Source organism: Alternaria arborescens (genome assembly GCF_004154835.1).
Source record: "Alternaria arborescens strain FERA 675 chromosome Unknown contig_70, whole genome shotgun sequence".
In the NCBI taxonomy this organism is placed as follows: Eukaryota; Fungi; Ascomycota; class Dothideomycetes; order Pleosporales; family Pleosporaceae; genus Alternaria; species Alternaria arborescens.
The window spans coordinates 26,328-49,873 of record NW_021167925.1 but is presented as its reverse complement, the minus strand read 5'-3'; the positions used below and the strand labels follow the sequence as shown (position 1 = coordinate 49,873).

The following is a 23,546-nucleotide window of genomic DNA, read 5'->3' as shown; positions in this document are numbered from 1 at the left end:
TGGATTAGTGGTACTGGTAGAAGTCTGTCTTGACGAATGTGTCCATTTATGTATGTGATCAGCACTCGCATCCTCTTCACCTCACATGTGCATATGCACACTTGGATAACGTCTCGTCATGGTGACTTCCCATGTCCTCTCTCCTTCTCATGCGCTTCATGCATGAGCTCGCTCAGGTAACACATACTGTGCCCTTCTTGAAGTCTCGTGGCATGTTCCTTCATCTTACACTACTGGGCACATGCTATGCGCGACGTATCTCCCACTCGACATTTGTGATGCTGACTTCCTCGCCAGCCTTCTCGTCGTAGTCGTACCATTCGCCATCAGGCAGCTCGATGCCCGAGAACTTGGTGCCAGATTCTATGCCCGTCGCAAGGAACTCTCCCTCAGCCTTGAATTCGACAAATTCCAGGCCTCTGCAGTCAAACTCGAGGATATTGATCTTCTTGGGCGGGTCGCTTTGTGGATAGGATGCGGGTGCGGCCTTGATGTTCGCTGAGTGTTCTCTCTACAGGCCATGTCAGCGGTTGGACGTGGAGAAGAGGGTGTAGGGCAGAAAGACCTTACAGTTCTTGCACCTCCAGACAAAGTTGGCTTCACCCTTGCTGCCGCTTTGCTCGTTCATCTCGAAGCGATTTACCGACACGGGGTTGGGGTGTACTTCGCGACATGACGTGCATTGGACTTTGAAAGTGTAGAAAAAGGGCGCGTCTTCCGTGTCGTTTGGGCGGAGGTCGGTGACTCTAATCGCTATTAACCAAGTCCTGAAAGGGGGTACAAGACACTCACCCGTTCAATTCGGCCTTCAATGCTAGTGCGAGCACCATGTTGAGAATTGCTATAGGCGTTACAAAGCTTGTGTCGCAACCCGCTGCGTCTCTGGACGATGCGCCCCGCCCCCACTAGCCTTCCAGCTGCCTTTGAGCTAATACTGATGGGGCAAGGCGGCGTTACCGTGCATTGCAGCTTTCTTGCAGTCCAAATCTTAATACCGCATTTGCTTATCTGCAAACATACACAACTGATATATTACCGGACTCGCATATTTCTCATCTTACTGAGGTTTTGTTTGTAACTATTGTCATCATACTCGTCCACCTATTCATTATCGAAATCCGACCCTAAACCTTCAGTCTCCTTGTCCCCAACGAGAGGACTATCCGACGCAGATTCCAAACAAATTCTTTTACTTGCGTCGATCTTTCCTACACATATCGGTTCATCTAAAGCAAGACTTTCGCTGGTTACTTCCTTTCATATCGCATTCCAAAGACGAAGAGTTTCAACCTTGACCGCTACTTGCTTTCATACCCAGTTCTTTCAACATGGTCAAATTCTACCCTTCTCTCACCGAGGACCACATCGCCTTCATCTCCCGCCAATCTCTGTTCTTCGTCGCCAGTGCTCCCTGGGCCGGAGAACACATCAACATCTCACCCAAAGGCCACCCATCAAGAACCTTTTCTGTCCTCGGCCCGAAGACCGTCGCCTACCTAGACGCAACCGGCAGCGGCTGTGAAACCATCTCCCACGTCTACGAAAATGGCCGTGTCACCGTAATGTTCTCCTCCTTTGGTCCCTCTCCCCAGATTATGCGTCTGTTCTGCAAAGGACGTGTAGTCGAAAAATGGGATCCGTACTATGGCCAATTGCGCGCAAAGATGGCAGCAGAGAATGGCGAATCGGTCGACATCACCGGTGCGCGTGCCATTATCGTGTTAAAGATCCAAAAAGTCCAGACCAGCTGCGGATTCGGCGTGCCTCAGCTCGCAGGCGGCAAGCCCGCGGACACGGAGGAAGCAGCAGGTGACGCTATCACCTATGTAGACCACGACCATGACAAGGAAGAAGAGAACGGTTTCAAGCAGCGTGACACCATGGATAATTGGGCGCGCAAGACGCTGGAGAAGCAAGAACTCGCCGATTACCAGAAACAGTACAATCATCGATCGCTTGATGGGCTGCCGGGCATGATGAGTGCGCGAAGATCTCACGATGAGAATATCGCGTTGGAGGACACCAAGGCGTGGTTTAGGAAAGTGAGCAGGCAGCAGGATGCTGTTGCCCTAGGTGTGGGCTTGGGCGTTGTATTGATGTTGTTGTTGAGTCTTGTTGGTGTGTTGAGCATTAAGCCAGTGTTCTTGCAGCATATTTTGAATGCGCAGCGGAGGCAATTGGGTTTACCGGAGGATCACTCATGGAAAAGCGAGCTTTAAGGGACATTGGATATTGCTGCGCGGCTACAAAGGCTCGTAGATGCACGGCGCAGCCCTGATTGTTACTTTGATCAAGAGAACTAGATTTAATGATTCGCATTTTCGCTTTGCATATCCCAGAACTTTCCAGGATCAGCGTCATTCGCCACGTGATCATGGACTCAGCCTTGGGCGTTCATGCCCCGCCCTTGACCCAAGCGCTTAAATTGTCTCGTGTTTCTCACTTTACGTCTTGCGCGAAATTGCAGCGTTCCTACTAGTTCCTCAATCTATGATCATTCACTACATACTTGACTGATGGTCGTTCTCCTTGCTATCCATACATGTACCAAGAGGTTCGATGCGCCTCTTGCACATTCAAGACGATGGCAACCTCAGCCTGGTGGAATTCTTCGAGGATGACACCCCACCATACGCTATACTCTCACACACCTGGGGTCCTGATAACGAGGAAGTTAGCTATCGTGATCTCACTGAGGGAACCGGTATACAGAAGCGGGGTCGTGGCAAGATCGCATTCTGTGCAAGGCAGGCTGCCTCGGATAAACTGAAACATTTCTGGGTTGATACATGCTGCAGGTTCGAACTTCTGGACCCTGACTTGGCCTTCCACACTAACTCCGAGTAGTGAGTATGATTCCTGGTAAAAGGTCGATTGAGCAGAGATTGCTGTGTCAACATTTACTAACCGGTTGGATACGTGCTGCAGTTGACAAATCAAGCAGCGCTGAGTTGACAGAGTCGATCAACTCCATGTTTCAATGGTATAGAAAAGCAGTTGTCTGTTATGTTGTACTCGAAGACCTCGTCGAAGATACTGCGCTTGATGTTACGCCGGGGGATAGATTATCGAAATGCCGCTGGTTCACCAGAGGCTGGACACTACAAGAGCTGCTTGCGCCAAAGCGCGTGGAAATCTTCGATAACGCTTGGGTACACGTAGGCACTAAGTCCGATCATGCTGAGGCCATTTCCGAGCTCACTCGTATACCTACGGATATTCTACTGAACAAAACGGACATTTTGAGAGCGACTATTGCTGAACGGATGTCATGGGCGTCAAATCGACAAACGAAACGAAAAGAGGACCTGGCATACTGCCTCCTTGGTATATTTGATGTTAATATGCCTTTAATCTATGGTGAAGGAGAAAAGGCGTTTCGACGTTTACAAGAAGAAATTATCAAGCGCAGTAACGACCTTACCATATTTATGTGGGACCCTGATTTGGGAAATTCTGCCAATGTTCCAACATATGTCGGAATTCTCGCGAAGTCACCAGGACAATTTGCAAACACTACAGATGTCACGGTTAGCCGGTAAAATAATGGCAACCCCGAATTCTCCCTCACAAACAGAGGCCTTTTCCTCAAAGACGGCTTTGTACTGGGATCCGGCCTATGCAGGATTGATGGCAACCCGCCTTCGAGACAATATGTGCTCTTTATGCGCTATAGTCTAACTTCTATAGGCATCTTTCTTCGAAAGCTAGGACCAAGTTCATATTGCCGCCTTGGCCGCATCCCCTTTACAAACTCCAGAACAATCGACGACATAATCCAAGAAGATCAAGAGATGGTTTATATTGCCACGAACGTAGACGACAGCGGAATGCGTCATGCTCTCAGCCTCAGTCGCAGATTTAGTCTTCACATTCCCGAGCAAAGCCGTTTAGACATGATCTCTGCCGTACCATTAGTATACTGGGATCATGTCGATAGCTGTTTCCTTGCCGCACATAATTTCTTTACCAATTATTCTATGGTGCTAGCAGTAGAGTTTTCTCTATGGGCCTACGGATACCTAGAGGAGATAGTTGTTATTATCAGACGTATTGAGCGCAAGCTGCATGTCTTCCGGTCGAGCGACGCTGTTCGAGTTAGGGATCTGTTGTTCGGAGGCAAAACGCGGATAGAAGGAATTTCATGGGAAAACCTCCTAAAGAAATCGCCTCAGCTGGATCTTATGAAAGACTCGGTTGAGCTCTACATGGTTAAGGATACTATCCGGGTGGGTTTCTTTCTTCAAAACTGTCCCGGGCCACGGGCAGTAGCACACGCTAAAGATGAACTCATATCCTCGGTTGTTTCTGTCGGGAGTCAGCGTTGGAATGCACCAGCCTAATCGGGAGTTGGTCGGACAAGACGACACATTCACTGTCCCTCACTGGTCATAATGGTGGTAAATCACCTGCACAATACAGATATGGCCGAGACCACGGGGTCCGTTTTCTCTACCGCTCACCAGCTTCTATTTCTATTGAAACTACAATGAAGAGAAATAGGATTCGTCCACACGATTTGCCTCATAGTCGCACAATTATCACGAGTATCAATTAATCCTTTGAGAAACACGCACTATTCTACTGTTGTGTACAGTCGTTCGCCATATGCTGCTGCCCACGCCAACGACAGCTCGGCCTAGAGTATCTTCCAGGACTATACACAACGAAGAAAAGTTCTTCCATTATCGTCCGAAAATTGATCCCTTAGCGCAATCATCCAATCGGTTGCCAAGATACCTACTACATACGTGCCGAACTTGTCACGAGAAAAGATGGTGGACACTGAGGAGACTTCAAGATGGAATGGAAGCAGAACTGCCTACAAATCCATCAATTTGGGCAAGAACGAGAACTCACGCGAAACGTATTCATACCGTTTATACTACTACTACCAACAAGACTCCATCAACGCGCATATCGTACAAGCCATGTTCAAAATCCATATACATTCCATTCCGGTCGTTCATCTTCCCAGGGGTATTCATTCAAGTCTCCACTTCTCCATCATATCGTAAGAATGCATATACACACACATCCGCCCGTCTCGTCGTGCACCAGCGACTATTTTCCATTTCCCTATCCACAAGCAAACACCACCACAACGCTGTTTACAAGAAGTACTCTCCGCGACCTCCCCTCCCAGCTGGGACAGCACGCTTATGATCTGGAACAGCACTGAAGATTTGGAATTCTGGCTTGAGGTCCTCGCCCAGGTTCATGATGGAAGCGACGTTTCCGCAGCGGTAGCAGTAGTTGGGTGCTGACCAGACGGTCACAACGTCCTTGTCTTTGAAGTGGTACTTGTAGCCTTCGTTGACTAATTGATGGGCTCGGGCGATGAGCTGGAGACCGTTGACGTGGTTAAACTGTAACAATATGTTAGCTGGAGAATGAAGGGAGGAACGTGGTGGATGCATACTTCTGAAGACACCTTGTCTCCGAACAACCAACCTGCACCTCTAGGCGAGACTGCCCAAGTGTCTACGTCTTCAGGATCACTCCACACAAGATCGCAAAAGGCTCCCTCGTGGGGGATCTCCTGGGCGCGGGCTACGACGCGGATTTGATCTAATGTCCGAATTTCGGGACTTAGACCGCCGTGTACGCAAAGTACCTTTCCATCGACGATGGCGGCCAGAGCGAGGAAGTCGAAGACTTGACAGCAGGCCTTCCATACTGAGGCGTTGCCGTACTTGGTTTGGCACTCCTCGTAGAAACCGTAGACTTGGGTGATTTGTCGCGATTCGTGGTTTCCACGGACCAGCGTGACGCGGTCTGGGAATCTGTGGCTGTCAGTATCTATGATGTGCCATTCCGAGTTCGTATGCATACTTTGCCTTCAAGCACATGAGAAGAGTGAAAGTCTCCAGACTGAAATATCCTCGGTCGACAAAGTCACCCAAGAAGATGAAATTCTGCTGGCCGTTTCCGCCGACTGTGTTTTTGGCCGAGTCTGCGTCGGATGCGGATCCGATACTCCGCCTGTCGTGGACACTCCTGCTTCGACCTCGTTCCTCCTCCTCATCGTCATCGCCTTCTTCATCGCCATCACCGCCAGGAGGACTTGTAGGCCCGGTGTAATTAGGGTCGCGCTGGAACCGCCTCTTCATCTTGCGCTTTACTTTGGGATCTGTTATGCTTGTGGGAGGCTCGAGATCGGCGGGGTTAATTGTGCTTGGTAATGTGACTGGCGGCGCGAGGGGTGCGGCAGGGGAGTCGTTGGGCATGCCACCAGCGACACGGAAGAGCTCGAGCAGGTCATAGAATTGGCCGTGGATGTCTCCGCATACCGTGACGGGTGTTCTTACGGGTTGGATGTTGGATTCTGATGGATGGCGTTAGTCTCCTGTTTGGTTCCAGGTACGGTTCAAGACACGCGCTATTCACCGTCTAACCTTCTCTTCTTCCTTTCGACATGGCAGTCTTGATATTCCGAATCACATACCTTCCATAAGACATTCTTTGACAATCTCACATAGTCGCTTCATGTCTGCCTCGGGCAAGTACTTGCATTGCTTGGCTTGCTCCAGCCATTCATCGGGTCCTGCGCCCTTTGCGAGGCGCGCAGGCCCTGGCTGTGGAACGTCGCTGTCTTTCCCCATGTTTCAATCTTCGTCGAGCTCAGAGTCAACGAGAAGGGCTCGATGCGGTGCGTTTAGATGCAGGAGGGCGACAATGGCGGCGGGAAGGAGCTTGGTCGTGTGACGATGGCGGTGCTGAGGCGTCGGCTGTAGGGTATCATGGGTCAAGGTGACTGGCAGTAAAAGCAAAGATAGTGGGTGAGAGGAAGCTATGTCGTCTGCAGCTAGAGAGGGCGGGGATTGGGCATGTGCCGTCGTGGTTGAGGTGCAGTTGAGGTGCGGGTTTCGGTGGGGCAGCTGCCGCCCCTCGGCGCTTGCCGTTCGCGCCTGCCCTTGCCCACTGCCTCGTGAAGGCGCGCCCATTGTCGCTGCGTCATTGCCAAAATCGCCGTGTCTCATAGAGTATCGAAAACAGTCGCCGCGCTTGGTACTGCCTTCCTGCCTGATATCTCTAATGTTCACCCAAACCAACTGTCGCTCTCTCCTCCACCTCGCCCCAACTCAACGACAGTTGAGATAATTCACACGGCCGAGGGCTACATTGCATTCACCTACGGTATACAGCATACTGTGTCTCACAACATCCAGTACTAACTCAAACACCAGGGCTGCAACCCGTCTAGCTGTATACAAACTCAACCCGCACAAGAACAATCGCGCCCTCCATGGCCCCTCCTCAGACCAATCCCAACGGCGTCCTACCCGTCACACTCCTCCAGAAGAACCCCCAAGCCCAGACGTCCCGCGGCCCAAAGGCTGCTCAGCCCCGCCTGAAGCTGATATGTCGGCGATTGCCTCCAGGCCTCACCAAGGCCGAGTTTGTTGAGGCCCTGGGTGACGAATGGAAACTGGGTGCTGGCAAGATTGATTGGATCAACTACAGGAAAGGCAAGATATCGACCGAGTATGTCCCTTCTGACTTGTTTGCTTGGACAGTATGTTGACCACCTCAGTGCCGCCAAACCGTCCAAGCCAGCGCGCGTATACATCCACGTTACGAAACAGGACCATGTCAAGGCACTCGGCGACCACGTGCGCACAGTCACTTTCCACGATGCGACCAAATCATGGCAGGACCCCGCCCTCGTTGGACCCCCCACGCTCGAGTACGCTCCCTACCCGAAGATGCCTGGGGGTCGCCGCAGGAACGACAACCGCCAGGGCACCATCGACCAGGACCAGGATTTCAAGGATTTCCTCGAGAGCCTCACGAACCCCATCACCAAGCCCCCTGCTGCCGAGAATGAAGGCCAAAAGGAGAAGGTCAAGACCACGCCTCTGATCGAAGCGCTCCGGGAAAAGAAGGCCAACCGGGATAAACCGAGCGCAAAGGGCAACAGAGGGCGTGGAGAGGCCAAGGACGATGGTGGTGAGAAGAAGATCCTCGCCAAGCCAGGCAAGGAGAACGCCCTCAACTCGAATGACAAGAATCGTCGGATGAGCAAGGCTGACAAGGCTCAAGCGACCAAAGAGGCTGTCAAGATCCTTAACAAGGAAGCATCGTCCTCCAAGGCAACTGCTGGGACGGCAGACAAGTCTTCTGCCAGTCCGGCACCAGAGCGCAAGCGCGGCAACGTCGCACTCGCAAAGTCCATGTTGCAGCGAGACCTTGGTGTAGGGCCTGCTCCCAACCGTCGACGCGGAACGAAGCGCGAGGTTGGTGCAGCTGCGCCCGATGCGAACGCTCAAGCAAAGGAGACCAAGGCAGTGGACGAAAAGGCCAAGGAAGCGTCTGTCGCGCCACCAGCTGCATCAACTCCAGACAAGACTTCACAAACAAGCAGAAAAGAACGCCCAACTCGGGCGGAACGGCGGGCATTCAAGGCCAATCAGGGCGACAAATCCAGTGACAAGGCCACTACCAGCGATGTGAAGCCACAGACACCACTCAAGACCCCTGCGCCTCAGATTCTCAAGAAGCCTCAAACACCAAACCCTCCCAAAGGCCCAGCTGCCTCGCGGGTACCACCAACCGAGCCTGCTGCTGCTCGAAACAGTCCCGCTCCAACACAATCGCACGCCGCTCCCGCCAAGACCGAGACTGCACCTGCGCAAGCACATAACAACGCCTCAAAAGCAGCGCCAGCCAATCCCGTGCCTGCTCCTACAAGCAAGCAAGCCTTCCTCAAGCACGCCAACCCCAGCCAAGGCATTACCGAACCCCTTATCGAAGAAGTCATGAAGACATGTGGCGGCATCGACAAAGTGGAAATCGACAAGCGCAAGGGCTTCGCCTACGTTGACTTTGCTGAGCCAGAGGGTCTACACAAAGCCATGGCTGCCAGTCCTATCAAGATTGCTCAAGGCGCTGTGCAGGTCCTTGAGCGTAAAGAAAAAGTTGCTAGGGGCCCAAACCCAAGATTTAACGGACCCCCGACTGGACCTGCTCGCGGCGGTGCAAGGGGAGGCTTTGGACCGAGGGGCGGACGTGGCGGCAGAGGTGGTGCTAGAGGAGGACATGCTGGTCCTGTGAATGCTGGAGGTGCTGGCGAAGCTACTTCTAATGCACCTGCTGCTGCAGCGTCGGCTTCAGCTCCGGCACCTGTTGCCAATGCTAACGCTGCTACGTGAACGGAATGATGGTCATGTGTATCAGACCTGAAACATTAGCACTTTGACGACAGAGCCATCGGATACGATCGCCGCCTGTATCGCGGTACCAACGACATTGATTACGCCACAATATATCTATGCTCACTCTTCGTCTTACATGGCCTTCCTACTATCGACAACAGAGACGGCGGCATACGAGACATGTATATGGCGTCACAGATGGATCAATCGGGAGGCATTGTGATATAACTTGAGAGTATGTGATACCGCGCGTCTACTGCATGGACATGAGTATGAGGCAATGGCATGTAGTAAGAGGTTAGCATGATAGAAGCTTAGCGAGGTAGTAGAAGATATGAAGATGAGACGTGCATATCTACTTCCCTCGGTTGGTTTCTTCATCAATAAAACGTGCTCGTTTGTGTGTCTCCGACCGTAAGGTAACTCGTGCCTTCGGTCATGTTTCCCCTTCTTATAGAGTATCTTTGAAATCACCCTTGCAGGCAAGTTGTCTTTGTATTTCCGCTCCATACTCGTCGTGCTACGAGTACTCTAAACCTGTGCGCTTGGTCTATAACAAGGTCACACATGTTGCGCAGAATAGAGTAGAGAGTGTATTCAGTTCAAATTTGACTAGACTAAACGTGTCCTCATTACACCAGCCCTCTTACCAGTAACATGAAGGAGTGTTGTAAGGAAAACAGGCAATCAGGGTAGCCTGATAGCTCCCATGGGAAATCGAGCTTTTGGTGCCGTGAGGCGGTTGTCTTTGGTATATGGTAAAGGAAATAGACATGACGTTTCAGAGTAGAGTAGGCAATTTCAGGGGGAACAGTGATATGGGCGCTTTGGATCCGTAGGGTGCAGGGGATGTAGCAAGAGATGGAAAGAACACAAAAGACACAAGATAGCAACAGCAGCAGCAGCAGCAGCAATGTAGCAGGCATCAAGAAAGAGAAGAAGCGCAATCATGAAGCATGTACATTAACGTTTGAAGATGAAAGATTTCCAGCTCTTTTAACCCCCATCTAACCAACTGCTTTCTGTTCCGTCGTCGTCGTCAGATACATTTACCCCGGTTTACCCTCCCCTTTCAAACCAACCCGATGCGAATACCCCTACCCTGCGGATGCAAAACAAAACCCCCAAATGCCTCAATCAACTACCCACAAAAAAGATAAGCTATATAACCGAGTTCCGTCCGCGAACAAGAACAAAAAAGGGGTATCGACAATGTCCGCCGCGAAGCGTATGGAGAACAGGTGGAGATAGTTTTCCCAGATCCAAATCTTTGGTTTCAAGATACAATGACCCGCTAAATGGTACTCTGAAACAAGAAACAAATAAAGCAACGCGATAAAAAAAACACGCTCAGTAAAAAAGATGCTAAATGAAATGGTGCTGAAGTATAACAACGGATATGTTGCCAAGGATGGTGGAGAAGGATGCGAAGATGTCGTAATGTATAGGCCGTCTCAGTTGTACATGGTGTGTGAAAAATTGGCTACTCGAAATCGAGAGCCTAGATCATGGGTGTGTGCTCGCCGCTCTGGTATACGCCAGCTTGTAACGTATTGGGGGGCATGTTGGCCCTCAACTCCTTGGGATGCCTATAGAATGGCTGACCGTTCTCAGTGGGAGGGATGACCTGCTCCATAGGCTGCGGTGGAGGCGGAGGCGGAGGAGGGATCTGGTTGAAGTACGACTCATGGTGGTTACCCATGTTGTTGTCACCGGGAGGAGATCTCGTGTTGGGTCCACGTGGGAAAGAGAACTCAGGAACACTCTCGTAAGGAGACCGCTCAGCGCGGTTGACTGGTGGAGATTTGGCGCGCTGGGGCCCACGGCTGGTGCTACGCATGCGTTCAGTTACGCGCTTGAATGTCATACCGAGGTTTTCGCTCACACTGCCGCGACCCCGTCGGTGAGCGTGTGGAGATCCAGTAGCAGAAGCTTGAGTCGGCGAAACTTCCAAGGGCTTCTCGCCTGGGCTGTTGCCCTCAATGGCAATGTTGATCATGCCAATGCCTTTGCCACCGCCGAGGTTTAGCGGTGGTGGAGGTGGCGGCGGTGGGGTTGCTAGGTGCTGGAGCTGAGATAGTAGAGGCGGTGCACGACCATGGTCTTCTGCGTCGATAACTATGACTTGGTTGTCCTGATTCTGGCTTTCGTGGATCGTCTCAGCGATGCTAGCTGTGATTGGAGGCGGGCTGTGACGCTTGTAGTTGGTCTGAGGAAGGACATCGGGCATCGTGTTTTGTCGAGCATGACCACGAGATCCACCCAGAGAGGGGCGTCTGCCTATGGAAGGGTAGGTAGGCGAGTTGTACGAACTGGATGGGAGTATGTCTTGCGGAGGTGCTGACACAGATCGTGAGGGAGGCGCGATAGGCTGACCAAAAGTGGTTGCAGGAAGGAGAGGCCCAATGTCGTCAGTCTCGCCTGACTGAGATTGTTGGTGTTGCATATTGTCAGGAATGGTAGGCACCGCAGGGATATCATCCTCTTCGTTCGGGTCGGCGGTCATGTATCGGGGATGACGCATGGCGCGGGGGTTCGCTGGAAGGCCAATCGGTACAGATGTTGTCGATGTCGGTCCTGCACCGCCCATCCTGTTGGTAGGTGAATATCTCTTAGTCATCTCCGGGTCTGCTGTTTGGCTTCTCTGAATAGGATCACGATACATTGACATTGAGTTCAGCATGTCATCAGTGTTCGACCGCTCGTGAGAGATTGGTCGGAATGCGAGATCTCCAGGATGAGGGATGAGAGGAGCTGATGGACGCCGCGCCAACGACAGTCTGCGTTCTTCTAGCTCACGGGCAGCTAAAGCCTTTCTTGAAGCCGTGGTAGGACGCATGCGCGATACACCAGAACGTCCTGAAGTCAACGACTCAGGAGAAGCATCCCGTCCGTGACCCCTTGTTCGGCTGGATTCCCTTAGAGCCGGCGTAGGTCTACGACTCATTGATCGGTCTCGTGGCGCACGGCGCTCTGGAGAGGCTTCTCGGCGACTGTCTGCACCGCTTCCTGAAGGTCTGCGGCTGCCGCTGCGATGCCGTGGGCGAACAGGTTCATAGTCGACAAATCCCTCATTGTCGTCGCGTTGCATGGGCTGAGGAGATACAGGAGAGTTTTCGCCCCGAACAGCGCTTCGTCCGCGACCTTCAGCTGGGCGACGACTTGATGCGCGGCTGGTGCCTTTGCTTCGAGCGCGTGTGGTTCCTTCCGGAGACTCATTACGGCGTGTAGCCGTCTTGGAGGATGACCTAGTCTTGCTTACTCCTTGTCTTGCTCGGCTGCGAGTGGTGCGGGTGCTGGCGACAGACTCTGTAACAACTGGAGAAGCAACGCTCATCTTATAGAACCTCTCATCGTCGAAGTCTTCCGTGCTAGTCCCTGCTTCCTTCTTGTTCACAGAATAGATACCCGCATCCTCTGGAGACATTGGGACAGGCGAGGAAGGAGAACGCTTTGCAGGGCGGATGTAGCGGATACCTGACCGCCCACGGTTCTGCGATTCTTCACGGTTGCGACTGCGAGTGCGCGCTGTGCGTGAAGCAGGCCTTTCCTCATTTCGCGAGTTAGAGCGGTTCTGCGCATAGTGATTAGCTTCGTCTAGGCTGCTGATGTATTGGTCGATGCTGCGCGCCTTAGCACTCTTAATGCTTGTTCCGGTCAGAGGTGGGCTAAGTCTGTTGGTATATCCTGTTTCCGGGCCGACTTCGACTACATTGTCTGTCATGTCTAGATGGAGCTCTTGAATGTTCCGACTTCGAGAGCTGCCACGAGACTCGCTGTGTTTCTCCTTGAGTGCATCGAACACCCCTACTGCTGGTGAAGGTAGATGGTCGCTGGATTGCCCGGGGTTGAACGTTGTTGCAGAGAGAACAAAATCTTTGGAGCCACTTGTTGCTCGACGCGTTGAGAATGGCAACGTCTCAGCTTCACGACCGATGTTGTCAACAGCGGTTCTCGGATGCGACTCACCACGGTGGCCTCTGTCCGGGATGGCCAATGATGCGAGGACTTCGTTGTTCGTAGCTTTGCGGCCAGTATCAGATCGCGAAGGGAAACGTTTTCTACCGTATGAACCTGGTGTTGCAGTTCGCGCCGAAGAAGGCTCTCGGGAGGGATCGCGGGCAGCACGGCCAAGCCAGCCGTGATGGCCTACAGCAGGACTGATAGCTGACTCAGCGATAGGCGTGACACCCGCGTTCATGGGTGTCTTCTCGTCTTCTTCTCGGACAATTTGTTTAGGCTGGGGACCGCGAGTGAAGTCAGTGACGAGCTTGAGCGAGGCCATCCTAGCCGCCACTCGGCTGCTGCCAACACTGCCACTTGGGGGCGACAATGGCGGACTGATCTGGGAGCCAAGGAGCGCCTGCTTCTGCGCAGAGAAAACTGCATCTTGCGCACGTGGCGAGAACCAAGGCTCAGTAGTTTCGAGACCCATACATGAGAAACACCTCACTGCCAATTCTGCCTTGCCGTGTGATACAGCATGCTCTCCCCATTTCCTGACCAGGAAGGATTGTCTTTGCCAGTCAGTTGGGAATGTCAAGCAGGTCAGTAGAATGGCCTCCATGTAGTATTTGCGAGACACGTAGACCTCGATAGCATCATTGTGTTCACGAAGTCCGAGGAAGATTGCGACGGCAGGATGGATGTCGCCCTTCTCCAGAAGACGCTGTACGAAGGCCTCACCGACCTTCTTTTGTGAACCATGTCCCATGTTGCTCAGAGCCAGCAACATCCAGTCAGAGGAAGTCATTGACTCAGATCCAACCATAGAAGCCATGAGGTCAGCACCAAGATCGCCGAGCCACTTTGACAAAAGTACAGCAGCGGCTGACCCAGGAGGATGACGTGCCAATTCGTCCTGAACCAAATCCTCAATGTCTTGTTCCCACCCGAACACAACCTTGAGCATGTTCAGTCGAAGATCGTCCGGGGTACGTTCTGGTCCAAGATCTGTAGGGCGGAAGGGTACGTCACTAAGCCTGGTTTTAGTGAAAGGAAAGAGATCCATGTGCTGGTTCTTCTTGGATTCGTCGGGACTTCTAAGGACTTCCTTCCGCAAAGCTGAAGAGCCGTACCGAGACGAGGATGCAGCTGATGAGATGGATCGAATGGAAACGCTCTCCCTTGTTGAAGTGCCGGCCATAGAAGATGTTCCGGACGAGAAGATGGTACCAGAGCCACCCGAGCTTTCTGATCTCTTCGATTTAGTCGACCGCTGTGACGCCGAACCGTGCGACGGCCTGTCATATCGGTAGCGTGGAGCGCGACCACTGCCAGATGATCGAGAGCTTTGAGAGCCTCGACTTGACACGGGACTGAGGGGCCCAACGCGATCGCGGCGCTCCTCTTCGAGCTGGTCCATCTCCATGGCGATCTTCTGAAGCGGCGACATGGCAACACCTTCATCGGCACTGCTTTCTGATTCGGCAAGCATCAACGGGATTGTCTTGGACTTTGATGGGAGAGCAGTCAGCGGTGTCTCCATTTGCTGCTTCTGTTCATCGAGAGAGCTGGGTGGTGATGGGGGGGTGTTGGCGGGTGCATGCTGAACGTTAGCTACCATTGTGGCAGGACCGTTGCTGGGGTTAATATCGTATTGTTGGATACTGGAATTACGTCCAATGGTGAAGAGGGTGGCAGTAGGGCCGTAATTGCAGATGGCAGCGATGCCATCAGTTGTCGGCACGGTTTCATAGGACACTCTCTTGGTGCGGACATCCCACGCGCAGGTTTGACTGTAATGTCACGTGTCAGTACGAAGGACCTATCGGGGATACAAAGCAAGGGACGTACCCTTCGGTGTACTGTACGATTCTACCATTCTTGGACCATGCAAACCAACAGGGGCCGGGTTCTCTCTGTTCCTTTTGGTTAAGAACACGAATCACGCAAGGGGCATCGCTGCCATGCTGGGCCTTTGGCACGCTCCATACCCGGAGGTCACCGTCTGATGTTTGGGCGGCCAACATCTCCGACTTTTGCTTGGATGAAGAGCCATGCCAGGCTAAACCTGCGATAGGCGATGGGTTACGCGGGGTGGTGAGGGTGTGCAGGATGGTGAAGGATGGCTGCAGGGTGGCAATTAGAATGGAGCCATTGAGGTATCTGGAGTTGTCAGTGGTGATGCCGATGCGTTATCATTTCTTCTGCACGCACCCTATGGCAAATGTTCTGCAGTCTGAAGCTGGTGCTAATGCTGTGATGGGGTCGAAGATGGTTCTCGCGGACAGGTGTTCAGAGGTGGAAGGCTCGAACAGGATGATGTTGCCCTGCGCATTTCCTATGCATATGTTAGCACCGAAACAGGCAATGGCGACTGCCCGACCCTGACACTCACCAAAAGCAACATTCCCGTTCCTCATCCACGTCGCAACTCTAATTTGCTCGTACGACGCAAACCTCGCCACCTCGTCGCCGGTGAACAGATCCCAAACGATTGCAGTCGAGCCGGCGTCGTAGGAGACGACCAACCGACCTGCTCCTCGTTCGCTTGTTGTGTCGACTGATATCCACGACACATCTTCCCGGTGCCTGTCAAAGCGTCTCTCTACTGCCAAAGTGTCGTGGTGGAGGCATAGGATCACATTCCGTTGCGCATAGAGCAGGAAGGAGCCGGTTGCCGCACAGGGCTCGAATGCGAATTCATCTTGACCCGGCGTTGGGGGTTTGAGTTTGACGTCTGTGGTTCGAACCGAATTGCTTTTGATCGAGTTCGAATTCGCGCGCTGTCTTAGTCCAGTCGACATGTTGAGGGCTGGATCTAGGTTGGTCGTCAGTCGGGTCAAATCCGCAAGGGCCCGCGAAGCGCATAACGATGAAGACAATGGCGATTTGGGAGCACAGGAGTACAATCAGGAGCTTCCATAAAAGCGAGTATGAAACTGCAAGACGTCAGGGGAATCCAACTCACTGCAGAGAGCAAGAGCGCGCTAAACAGCAATGCGCTGACAGCTCCACGGCGTCTGGAGGAGGGTACCCTTTGGCCCCGCCCCGGTCTCTACAGGGATCAAAGTTGAGGCGGTTAAACAGAACTTGGGTACCGCTTTTCGTCTTATGCGGCGGTACAACAACTTGCAGCTGAAGAGACAGACGAACAAGCAAGACAGTGAGAAGGTAGAGAAAAAGCGACAACTGCGCAGGCGATGTGTGAGTTGAAGCGCGTGGACGCCCGCCTATCACTAACGGCGCTTAGAGCTCCAAAGCCCGACTGATACTCGCTCGAAATAGTACGAATAGCATCGGTTGGTGCCGTCCAGCCAACGAGCAGCATACCCGGCAGGAAAAGGCGTCAACGGGCTGGGGTTGAGCAGCCTCATTCGCTCGCCAACTGTGAAAGGTCGACATTGGACCTTCGGGGACTCGACGAACGAAGCAGACGCATCCTGCAATCCTGGAAGCCAAGTTGGTGACACCGCATGTTAATGGTTAGGTTCGCGCCGGCGTGCCTGCGTGGGTTTGGAAAGTAGCCTCTCAGAGGGCTGAACGGCACAGGGACGAAGATGCGGAAGACTGGGGTCCTAGGGGCACACGAGTTGGCGAATCTCATTGGCTAGCTCATGTGCCTACCGCACAATCATCACACTTTCGCGCTCGAAACCAGCGTATCAGCAAGCGGTACGGCCGCCTTGGACCGGCCCGTAAAGGATGATCCCTACGTGCTCAAATATGCGACATGCCTCGTCGACTCGATGCATATAACGACTCTCTGTTCTCGACGCTGGCATGACTCTTCTCAAAAGTACGGTGACGGTAGCGCCATCACGACATGTTCACAATTTTTCACCTGCCGCTTGGTCAACCGTTCGCATACTGAAGCGTCCATCGTCGCCGCAGCTAGCGCATCGTGCCCAAGCTTCTGCGCAACGGACTCAACCCGCAGCGTTCGGGAGCGGATATGTAAGTTGGTGGCACAAAGGTCACGGTCCCTGAACGACTATCCTGCACAAGCCATGGCCCGTCCCGGAAGAAACATCAGAACCTCGTGCACGACGTGGGAAACCCCACGAGATGGTAGTTCCGACTTCATATTCGAACCCAGCCGCTTGTATCGCGGAGCCATTGTAACGTCTTGCAACCCATGCTCCACTAATGTGTTGATATCTACATGTGGCCTACATACTACCTACATACGGCCCAGGAATGATTCTGTTGTTGAACCAAGCACAGAGCATAACGTGCCGCTGCAGACGCAGGAAACATAGAGGCACACGTCGCTAACCAAGCACAATCGATCTACTCCCGCCCCGTCAGGTTCAAGCAAAGTCAAAGCTCCGCCGATCTGGCATGCGAGCTTCATTCCCCGGTCGTGATATATGCATGCCAGTCCATAGTGGCTACAAAAACCTCGTGTTTCTTCAAGTGCCCCGGCTCGGCATGAAGAAACAATTTAGCAAAACTGCTTCAGGCCGTGTCATTAGCTCTCAGCAGCGTCTTACACCGTTCGAGCTATACCCAACGGTATCGCAGGAACGGGGGTGGGTGTCATGAAGTTGGGCACGCATTGCTAGTTCCGTGATGGATTGTTCGCACTTCTTCATCGATGCAAGCGAAGCGCCCGACTAAGGAGCTGAATCCTAGTTCTTTCTACACCGTCTACCAGCCACGCGCATTTGCCCCTCTTCTCAGTACAGTGCTGTATACTTCCCCCACGGCATTGGCAGGAAAACAGCGGGGGATGCAAAAATTGCAAAGCAGTTTCGCACAAATCGCGTGTCGTTCCTCGACAGAAGCGTGCGTAATACTCTATGTGAGTCAAAGCATGCATCGCTGTCAACGCTGCGGGTCCACCCAAACCGTACCGTGATACAGCGTGGCCAATATACAGACCCGCACGATGTACAAGAGCTTCGAGTACCAGAAAATAATCCTAGCAAGATTTGAGAACAAGAAAAAGCTTGTCTTGGGCAAATCCCACGATATACAGGGGACGGGAAGAAAGGTATCGTTCACCATGATTCAAGAGTGCGTAAAGTGAGGGATTGCCGAATTGAGAAAATGTAGGGCTGTTCGGCGACGAACACTATCAAATATCCAACCGAAGGCACGGTGACGTCGCTTCAACAACGCCCAACTGGTCGTTCAGCAAATTGCTTTTTCGTTCGCGACTCCAAGCATGTAGAATGCGATTCCCATCACGAATGCGGGTGGATGCAGATGCGCTGCATGCAAAAGAAACATGGGAGCAACTACCGAAGCTCGCTCTTGGAGCGCCACACATCTCAACAATCACACCTCAAAATTCGACTAAGACGCCCGTCACATCCTCATCACATACCTCTACTAATCTAGAATGATCATCACGAATAGCGCTATCATGTGTGGAAATGGTAAGGGAGTATTGTTGAGGTAAGACATGATGCTGTAGATTCTGCAAATGGGGTATCTATCTAAACGATGGCTATGCTATGCTATGCTAAGGCTGGTAGGTGGGGGTATCAAATAAAGGGAAAACAGGCGAGCGAGAGAGCTTATCAGCCACAAATAAGCCTCTCGCTCCTTTTGCGCACACAAGCGGCGCATACAAAATTGGCATTCCGATTTGCGGACGCGGGGGTATCGAGAGAAAGAGAACGCCACGAAACCTGCAAAAGCGAGGATTTCGTCACAAATGCTATCCTCCAATCCGTTTCTTCATCCTGCTCCAAGCCAGTCTGGAGTTCCTCCTCTTTCTAAATGATCGCCAGGATCTGCGCAAGAACGCGGTCTGGATGCGGGTGCGCAAGCACGACATAACGAACGACGCAAGGGAGTGTTGCGCCTTGAAGGCTGTCTGTCGTGTGGTGGACGTTGAGACGAAGGCGTCCACGTTCACACCGTTGATAAGAATGACAGTGTGACTGAGGCTGACATGCGGGGGAGGTTGCATCCACCCGTTCCTGTTACATCTCGTGGTGCTTGAAGTGAGATGCAACAGGACTTGACAGCCAGGTCGGCTGAGGCGCGAGACGCGGAATACTCAGGTCCCGATGAGGGACATGATGAGTGAGGCTGACTGTGGCAAGTGACTGACTGACAGCTCATGTGACTCAGCCATGCCAACGTGATGCTGACGGATGCCAACGCGCGCGCCTAATAATGGTGACGTTGATGTTGTCAAGATAAGTTACTGATAGGGCTGTTAGTATCGCGTCGCGATTTGTTGTCGGGTCGGTAAACTTACAATAACACGAATGTTATCGCTTGATTGCGCGCTCATTCAACCTGCTCTGGTGACTCGGAGATGGGAGTCATGGGCTTGGAAGTGCGACGCTGCTTGCCACTGCTGCGGCGGCGCTCGCTCTTTGGCTTCTTGGGCGCGTACAGTGGTGGCAAGACGGGCATTGCCTGTGCCATGGGGTAGACGCGTGGTGGAGCAGGAGCCTTGTCGAGGAATGGGCAGGCGAAGTCGTCGTCAAAGTCCTCACCAAAGAGGTCGGCATCGCTAATGTAAGAGGATGGTGCACTGCGGTGGTCCAGCGATGGACCGGTAGGCCATGATGGGTAAGCACATGTTGAGCCACGAGATGATGAAGCCTCGGTAGAGTAGTTGCTGTACAACGAGGAAGTTGGTGAAGACATGTTGTTTCTAGGCGAGATGCTGATGGGCAGCGACTTTGATGGAGATGAGCCTGGTGATGATTCGAAGTGCATAGTTGTGAAGGTGAATATGGTGAACTGGATATAGCGTACGGGGTGGGTCGCTATTGTATATACACACTTGCGGGCACTTTCGGCGCTACAAGATTGCTGTGTGTTTTCGTGAATTTTTCGTCAGTTTTAGTGTCGCGGCAACTAGACCGAGGTGCAGGGGCGGGTTGATGATGTATGACGCCGATGTGGGTTCTGGCTGGAAAAACAGGGTTGCGGGTGCTACTCCGATAGCGTCGGGCAGCGTCTCGAAAAGTGATACGGGAGATTTGCGATCGTTGGATCTGGTCGTCTGGTCGGGGGCGTCTGTTAAATAACAGCCACGGGGTCACTCTTGCGGTGCTAAAGCAAGGGTCAGGAGTTCGAGTCAGTCAGAAGCAATGGCTGTGTGTTTGCGTGTGTCTCGAATGAAGATCAGATGAAGGCCTGGCCGTGGGGAGGGTTCCATATATCTTCCGCCGTAAACAATACACTCTCCACGCCTCGCTCCGGTCCGCATGAAACGCTTTTATTTGGCGCTCTATGATTTGCCTTTTGTTATGAGTCGGTGAGCGACCGCTCTTTGGAAGGGGTGCACTGTGGTTGGCGGAGCTTCCACGCAGCTCAGACCGCCCCTTCACAAAGGCTGCCATTTCTGGCTACCCTAGCCGTCAGCCCCGTCTGCTCCGCTGCGCCTGCGAGCTCATCCCGGCTGTCGGGGCACCTCGACCGTGACATGGCAGCCCATCCTTTGCCCTATCGCTGGCCCGGTCGCTTGCCCTATCGACGTGCGCACATGCGAAATGCAACGATGACTCGTCCACAAGGCCATCAATCACTGTCGGCTGCCAGCGAGCACGCTTCGCTGCCTTCTCCAAGCCTGCCTCGTCACTGTCAGGCGTCCTCACTGTAGCCACACGTTGCTTTGCAATCCTGAAGACTCGAAAAGCATCTGGACAAGGGATGCGACAGTGACGGCGGTTACACACCCCACGACTCATTCACGCCACGCCCGTCTCCGCGAGTATCGATGCGGATAAGATTTCGTTGCATAGCTGAATGCAGTAAGCTTAGTGTCAGAAGATCATCTCGGGGATGAATAGGGAGACCCTTGGTGGCATCCCCACGCTTTCATCCGGCGGCATCTGACATCCGCAAAAGGAAATGCAAACGCATGCCCCGGGATACTGTCCGTCTCTCCGTGCGCCATGTGCAATAGTGAAATGAATGGCGATTGTTTTTACGGATGCTGCCCAAACCGTCCATCTGGCTGTTTGACGACTTGATTTGAGTGTCGCAGGTTGGCCACCCTTCGCCTAGCCGACCACAGAAGCCAACACACAGCCCGACCACAGGCAGATCATCGTCGTTTCAAAACGGAACCGCTCCACAAAGCTTCCTCAAGTCTGAAGAAAGCCTCGGATCACGAACTTCCTATTTCGCATCGAGGTTTAGCCGGTCAAGCACATGGGGTGCATTAGTCGCCATCACATGCATTCGGCGAAGATGATCTCAGGGTCCAGTGGATGACATTCCCCACTCGTCGCCTCCGAGACAATTTCTAGCCTGCGGGTCTTCTTCACAACTCTCATCCACCAGTAGTCTTCCATAGCCGGCAGGTACTTTACAGCCCGTGGAGCGAGGTAGCATTGCCACCAATAGTTGTAGCGAGGTACATCTCGGCCCGGCATGGATTGTACACTCTTTCAACCGCCATTATCGCTCGCTGCGACGGTTTACAGGAGTCATACTTGCAGCCGCAGCGGATCCGTGCTGCCCCCGAACAAAGTCCAGCTACCTTCCTTTCTTTATCAAATTCCGAATTCGTTGCGTTCGCGTTGTACGGAACCCCAAATGCTCACGGCTGACCTGCAGTGCGCGGGAGGCTGAGTAGAGATCTGTAATGTCCGCGTCGCATGCAGTGAGCACACCCTCCCGTGCGCATCCATTACTGCAACGGTTTCCGCAAATACAACGCTTTGTGCCTATAAATTCGCAAGTACCACAAAGGAAACGGAGCACAAAGATCAGCCCTGTCGCTTGCATTGTGTGCAGCCGCGTGCGGGTGAATGCTGGAATAAAGCACCCTGCTTTCATCTCCACGTTTTCGCGACCCGTTTTTTGCCTGTACACTCTGCCGGTAATCTGGGGTCGGAGGCAAGAAATTGTCTGTGCTTGCTCTGGAAACTGGGGATCGTGAGTCCGTCCGCCCTAGCATGGAAGGTTCTTCCATCCTTCCATGCGGAACTACCGTTCCAGAGTGCTCGTGCGCAATTCCTCGCGTCGAGGAACGAACCATTCATATTGCCTTTGCCGAGGTTCTGTTTTACCCTCAAACCAGTACCATAGTAAAGTTATGGTTCAGTTGCCGACTCGGTCAGAAGGTCGGTTGGGCATCCAGGCCACGTTGCCGCTACTCCTAGCCCCTTCGCTATTGCTGCACAGAATGCGGGTGGGCGACCGACCTTGGAAGGTTCCAAATCGCGTGTGAACAAACTTTACTTAGCTGACACAAAGGGTTCCCTTGTTTGCAAGTTCGCATGCAAGGAACCACATGCCTGTTTTGCGCAAACTTCGAGACGCAGGGTCTGCCGACCCACGAAACAGCACCTGTTCATGACGACGTTTGTCCCACAAACGACATCAGCCAACACCCCGACGCAGCAGGTGTGCCGCCGTCTCCATCACGACCCCATCTGACCCCATGTCAACACCCGTATCACTTGCCTCGATGCTATCACCAAACTTCATTTATGACGTCGTCCTGCGGCAGAGCCGCACTAAACCGGCGGCACGGCGTTATTCCTTCCTGCACCTTTTGCAAAACTGACGCCCTCGCCAAAAAGTCTCTGCTATGATATCCACATGCCAGTACGAAGTAAACGAAGTTCATCTCGGTGAAAATGCACGTGAGTGGATCGGTAACATCATCGTGCTTATGGTGCGGCTACAGCCTTCAACTAGAAGCCCGTTACCCTTTCACATGGAATGTCCGATGTGGGCCCAAACGATAAAGGTGCTTGAAAGGGTAAAAATTTCAGCGCTCCGGTGTGGAGTTCCAGGAGAGATACATCCGATGTGTTTTCGTCGTCCTGCGAACCCACGATTCATGGGTGCTGGCGAAAACCGGCCGGGTGCTGTGGCTGTGGAGCAGGTGTTGGAGCCTCAGTTTCATGCAACTTCTCAACACACACCGTGCAGTGGCGGTGAGTGGATACAGATTCAAAATTCCATTCACGGCCGCGGTCTGAGCGGTTCGAACGGCTCAAATAATTTCAAAATTTGATTTCTTTCACAAGTTAAATTCCACAAGTTCTCGAACGCCCGCGCCAGGAAATCCAGAGCCAGATCCTACACACTACCAGACTTGATGTACTTTCCTCATCTGGAGATACAACCGCCAGTGTGTTTGTTTGAGAGCGTGCAGATGTACCATGGAATTATTGGCCTAGACCGCCGTTGAGATCAGCAATCGCCCTGCGTCTGGCTGCATGTCACTAGGTACTCGACAGGCAGGTGCATGGTAAATAGCATCTAAAAGGAATAATCCGTTGTTGTGTACACAGTACACAACACTTGGTTGTTCTCGGTTGGGAATTTTTCCGCTTACAGTTGAGGGGAGGAGAAATTCCGGTGGCTGATCAAAACCGGAGAATTAATGGATCGTGAGGAGCAGACGCGGGGATGCACGCTGGGCACACAAGATCTAGTGCCAGATGGTATTTACCGAACTGTCATCTGTGAGAGTCGAAACAGGTGATGTGTTTCACTGATAAATGA

At 52.7% G+C, this 23,546-nt stretch overlaps 6 protein-coding genes across 6 annotated transcripts; 2 read left to right on the top strand and 4 right to left on the bottom strand.

Moving 5' to 3' along the window:
• Positions 1 to 244: 244 nt before the first annotated feature.
• Positions 245 to 830, bottom strand: AA0111_g12212 (hypothetical protein; the record flags this gene model as incomplete). The annotated part of the gene is made up of 3 exons (XM_028646166.1): positions 245 to 511; positions 566 to 746; positions 793 to 830. 3 exons carry the CDS (start codon positions 828 to 830, stop codon positions 245 to 247), a joined length of 486 nt encoding a protein of 161 aa, XP_028500203.1.
• Positions 831 to 1,328: 498 nt separating this feature from the next.
• Positions 1,329 to 2,219, top strand: AA0111_g12211 (hypothetical protein; the record flags this gene model as incomplete). Its single annotated transcript, XM_028646165.1, has 1 exon — positions 1,329 to 2,219. The coding sequence occupies one exon, from the start codon at positions 1,329 to 1,331 to the stop codon at positions 2,217 to 2,219; it is 891 nt and encodes a 296-aa protein (XP_028500201.1).
• Positions 2,220 to 5,111: 2,892 nt separating this feature from the next.
• AA0111_g12210 (Serine/threonine-protein phosphatase) lies at positions 5,112 to 6,605 on the bottom strand (the record flags this gene model as incomplete). The annotated part of the gene is made up of 4 exons (XM_028646164.1): positions 5,112 to 5,369; positions 5,423 to 5,786; positions 5,836 to 6,328; positions 6,449 to 6,605. 4 exons carry the CDS (start codon positions 6,603 to 6,605, stop codon positions 5,112 to 5,114), a joined length of 1,272 nt encoding a protein of 423 aa, XP_028500182.1.
• Positions 6,606 to 7,249: 644 nt separating this feature from the next.
• On the top strand, positions 7,250 to 9,155 carry AA0111_g12209 (hypothetical protein; the record flags this gene model as incomplete). Its single annotated transcript, XM_028646162.1, has 2 exons — positions 7,250 to 7,488; positions 7,538 to 9,155. The coding sequence occupies 2 exons, from the start codon at positions 7,250 to 7,252 to the stop codon at positions 9,153 to 9,155; spliced, it is 1,857 nt and encodes a 618-aa protein (XP_028500184.1).
• A 1,504-nt stretch (positions 9,156 to 10,659) lies between these two features.
• On the bottom strand, positions 10,660 to 15,907 carry AA0111_g12208 (hypothetical protein; the record flags this gene model as incomplete). Its single annotated transcript, XM_028646161.1, has 4 exons — positions 10,660 to 14,896; positions 14,955 to 15,266; positions 15,318 to 15,441; positions 15,499 to 15,907. The coding sequence occupies 4 exons, from the start codon at positions 15,905 to 15,907 to the stop codon at positions 10,660 to 10,662; spliced, it is 5,082 nt and encodes a 1,693-aa protein (XP_028500183.1).
• A 3,445-nt stretch (positions 15,908 to 19,352) lies between these two features.
• On the bottom strand, positions 19,353 to 19,790 carry AA0111_g12207 (hypothetical protein; the record flags this gene model as incomplete). Its single annotated transcript, XM_028646160.1, has 1 exon — positions 19,353 to 19,790. One exon carries the CDS (start codon positions 19,788 to 19,790, stop codon positions 19,353 to 19,355), a length of 438 nt encoding a protein of 145 aa, XP_028500194.1.
• Positions 19,791 to 23,546: the final 3,756 nt, after the last annotated feature.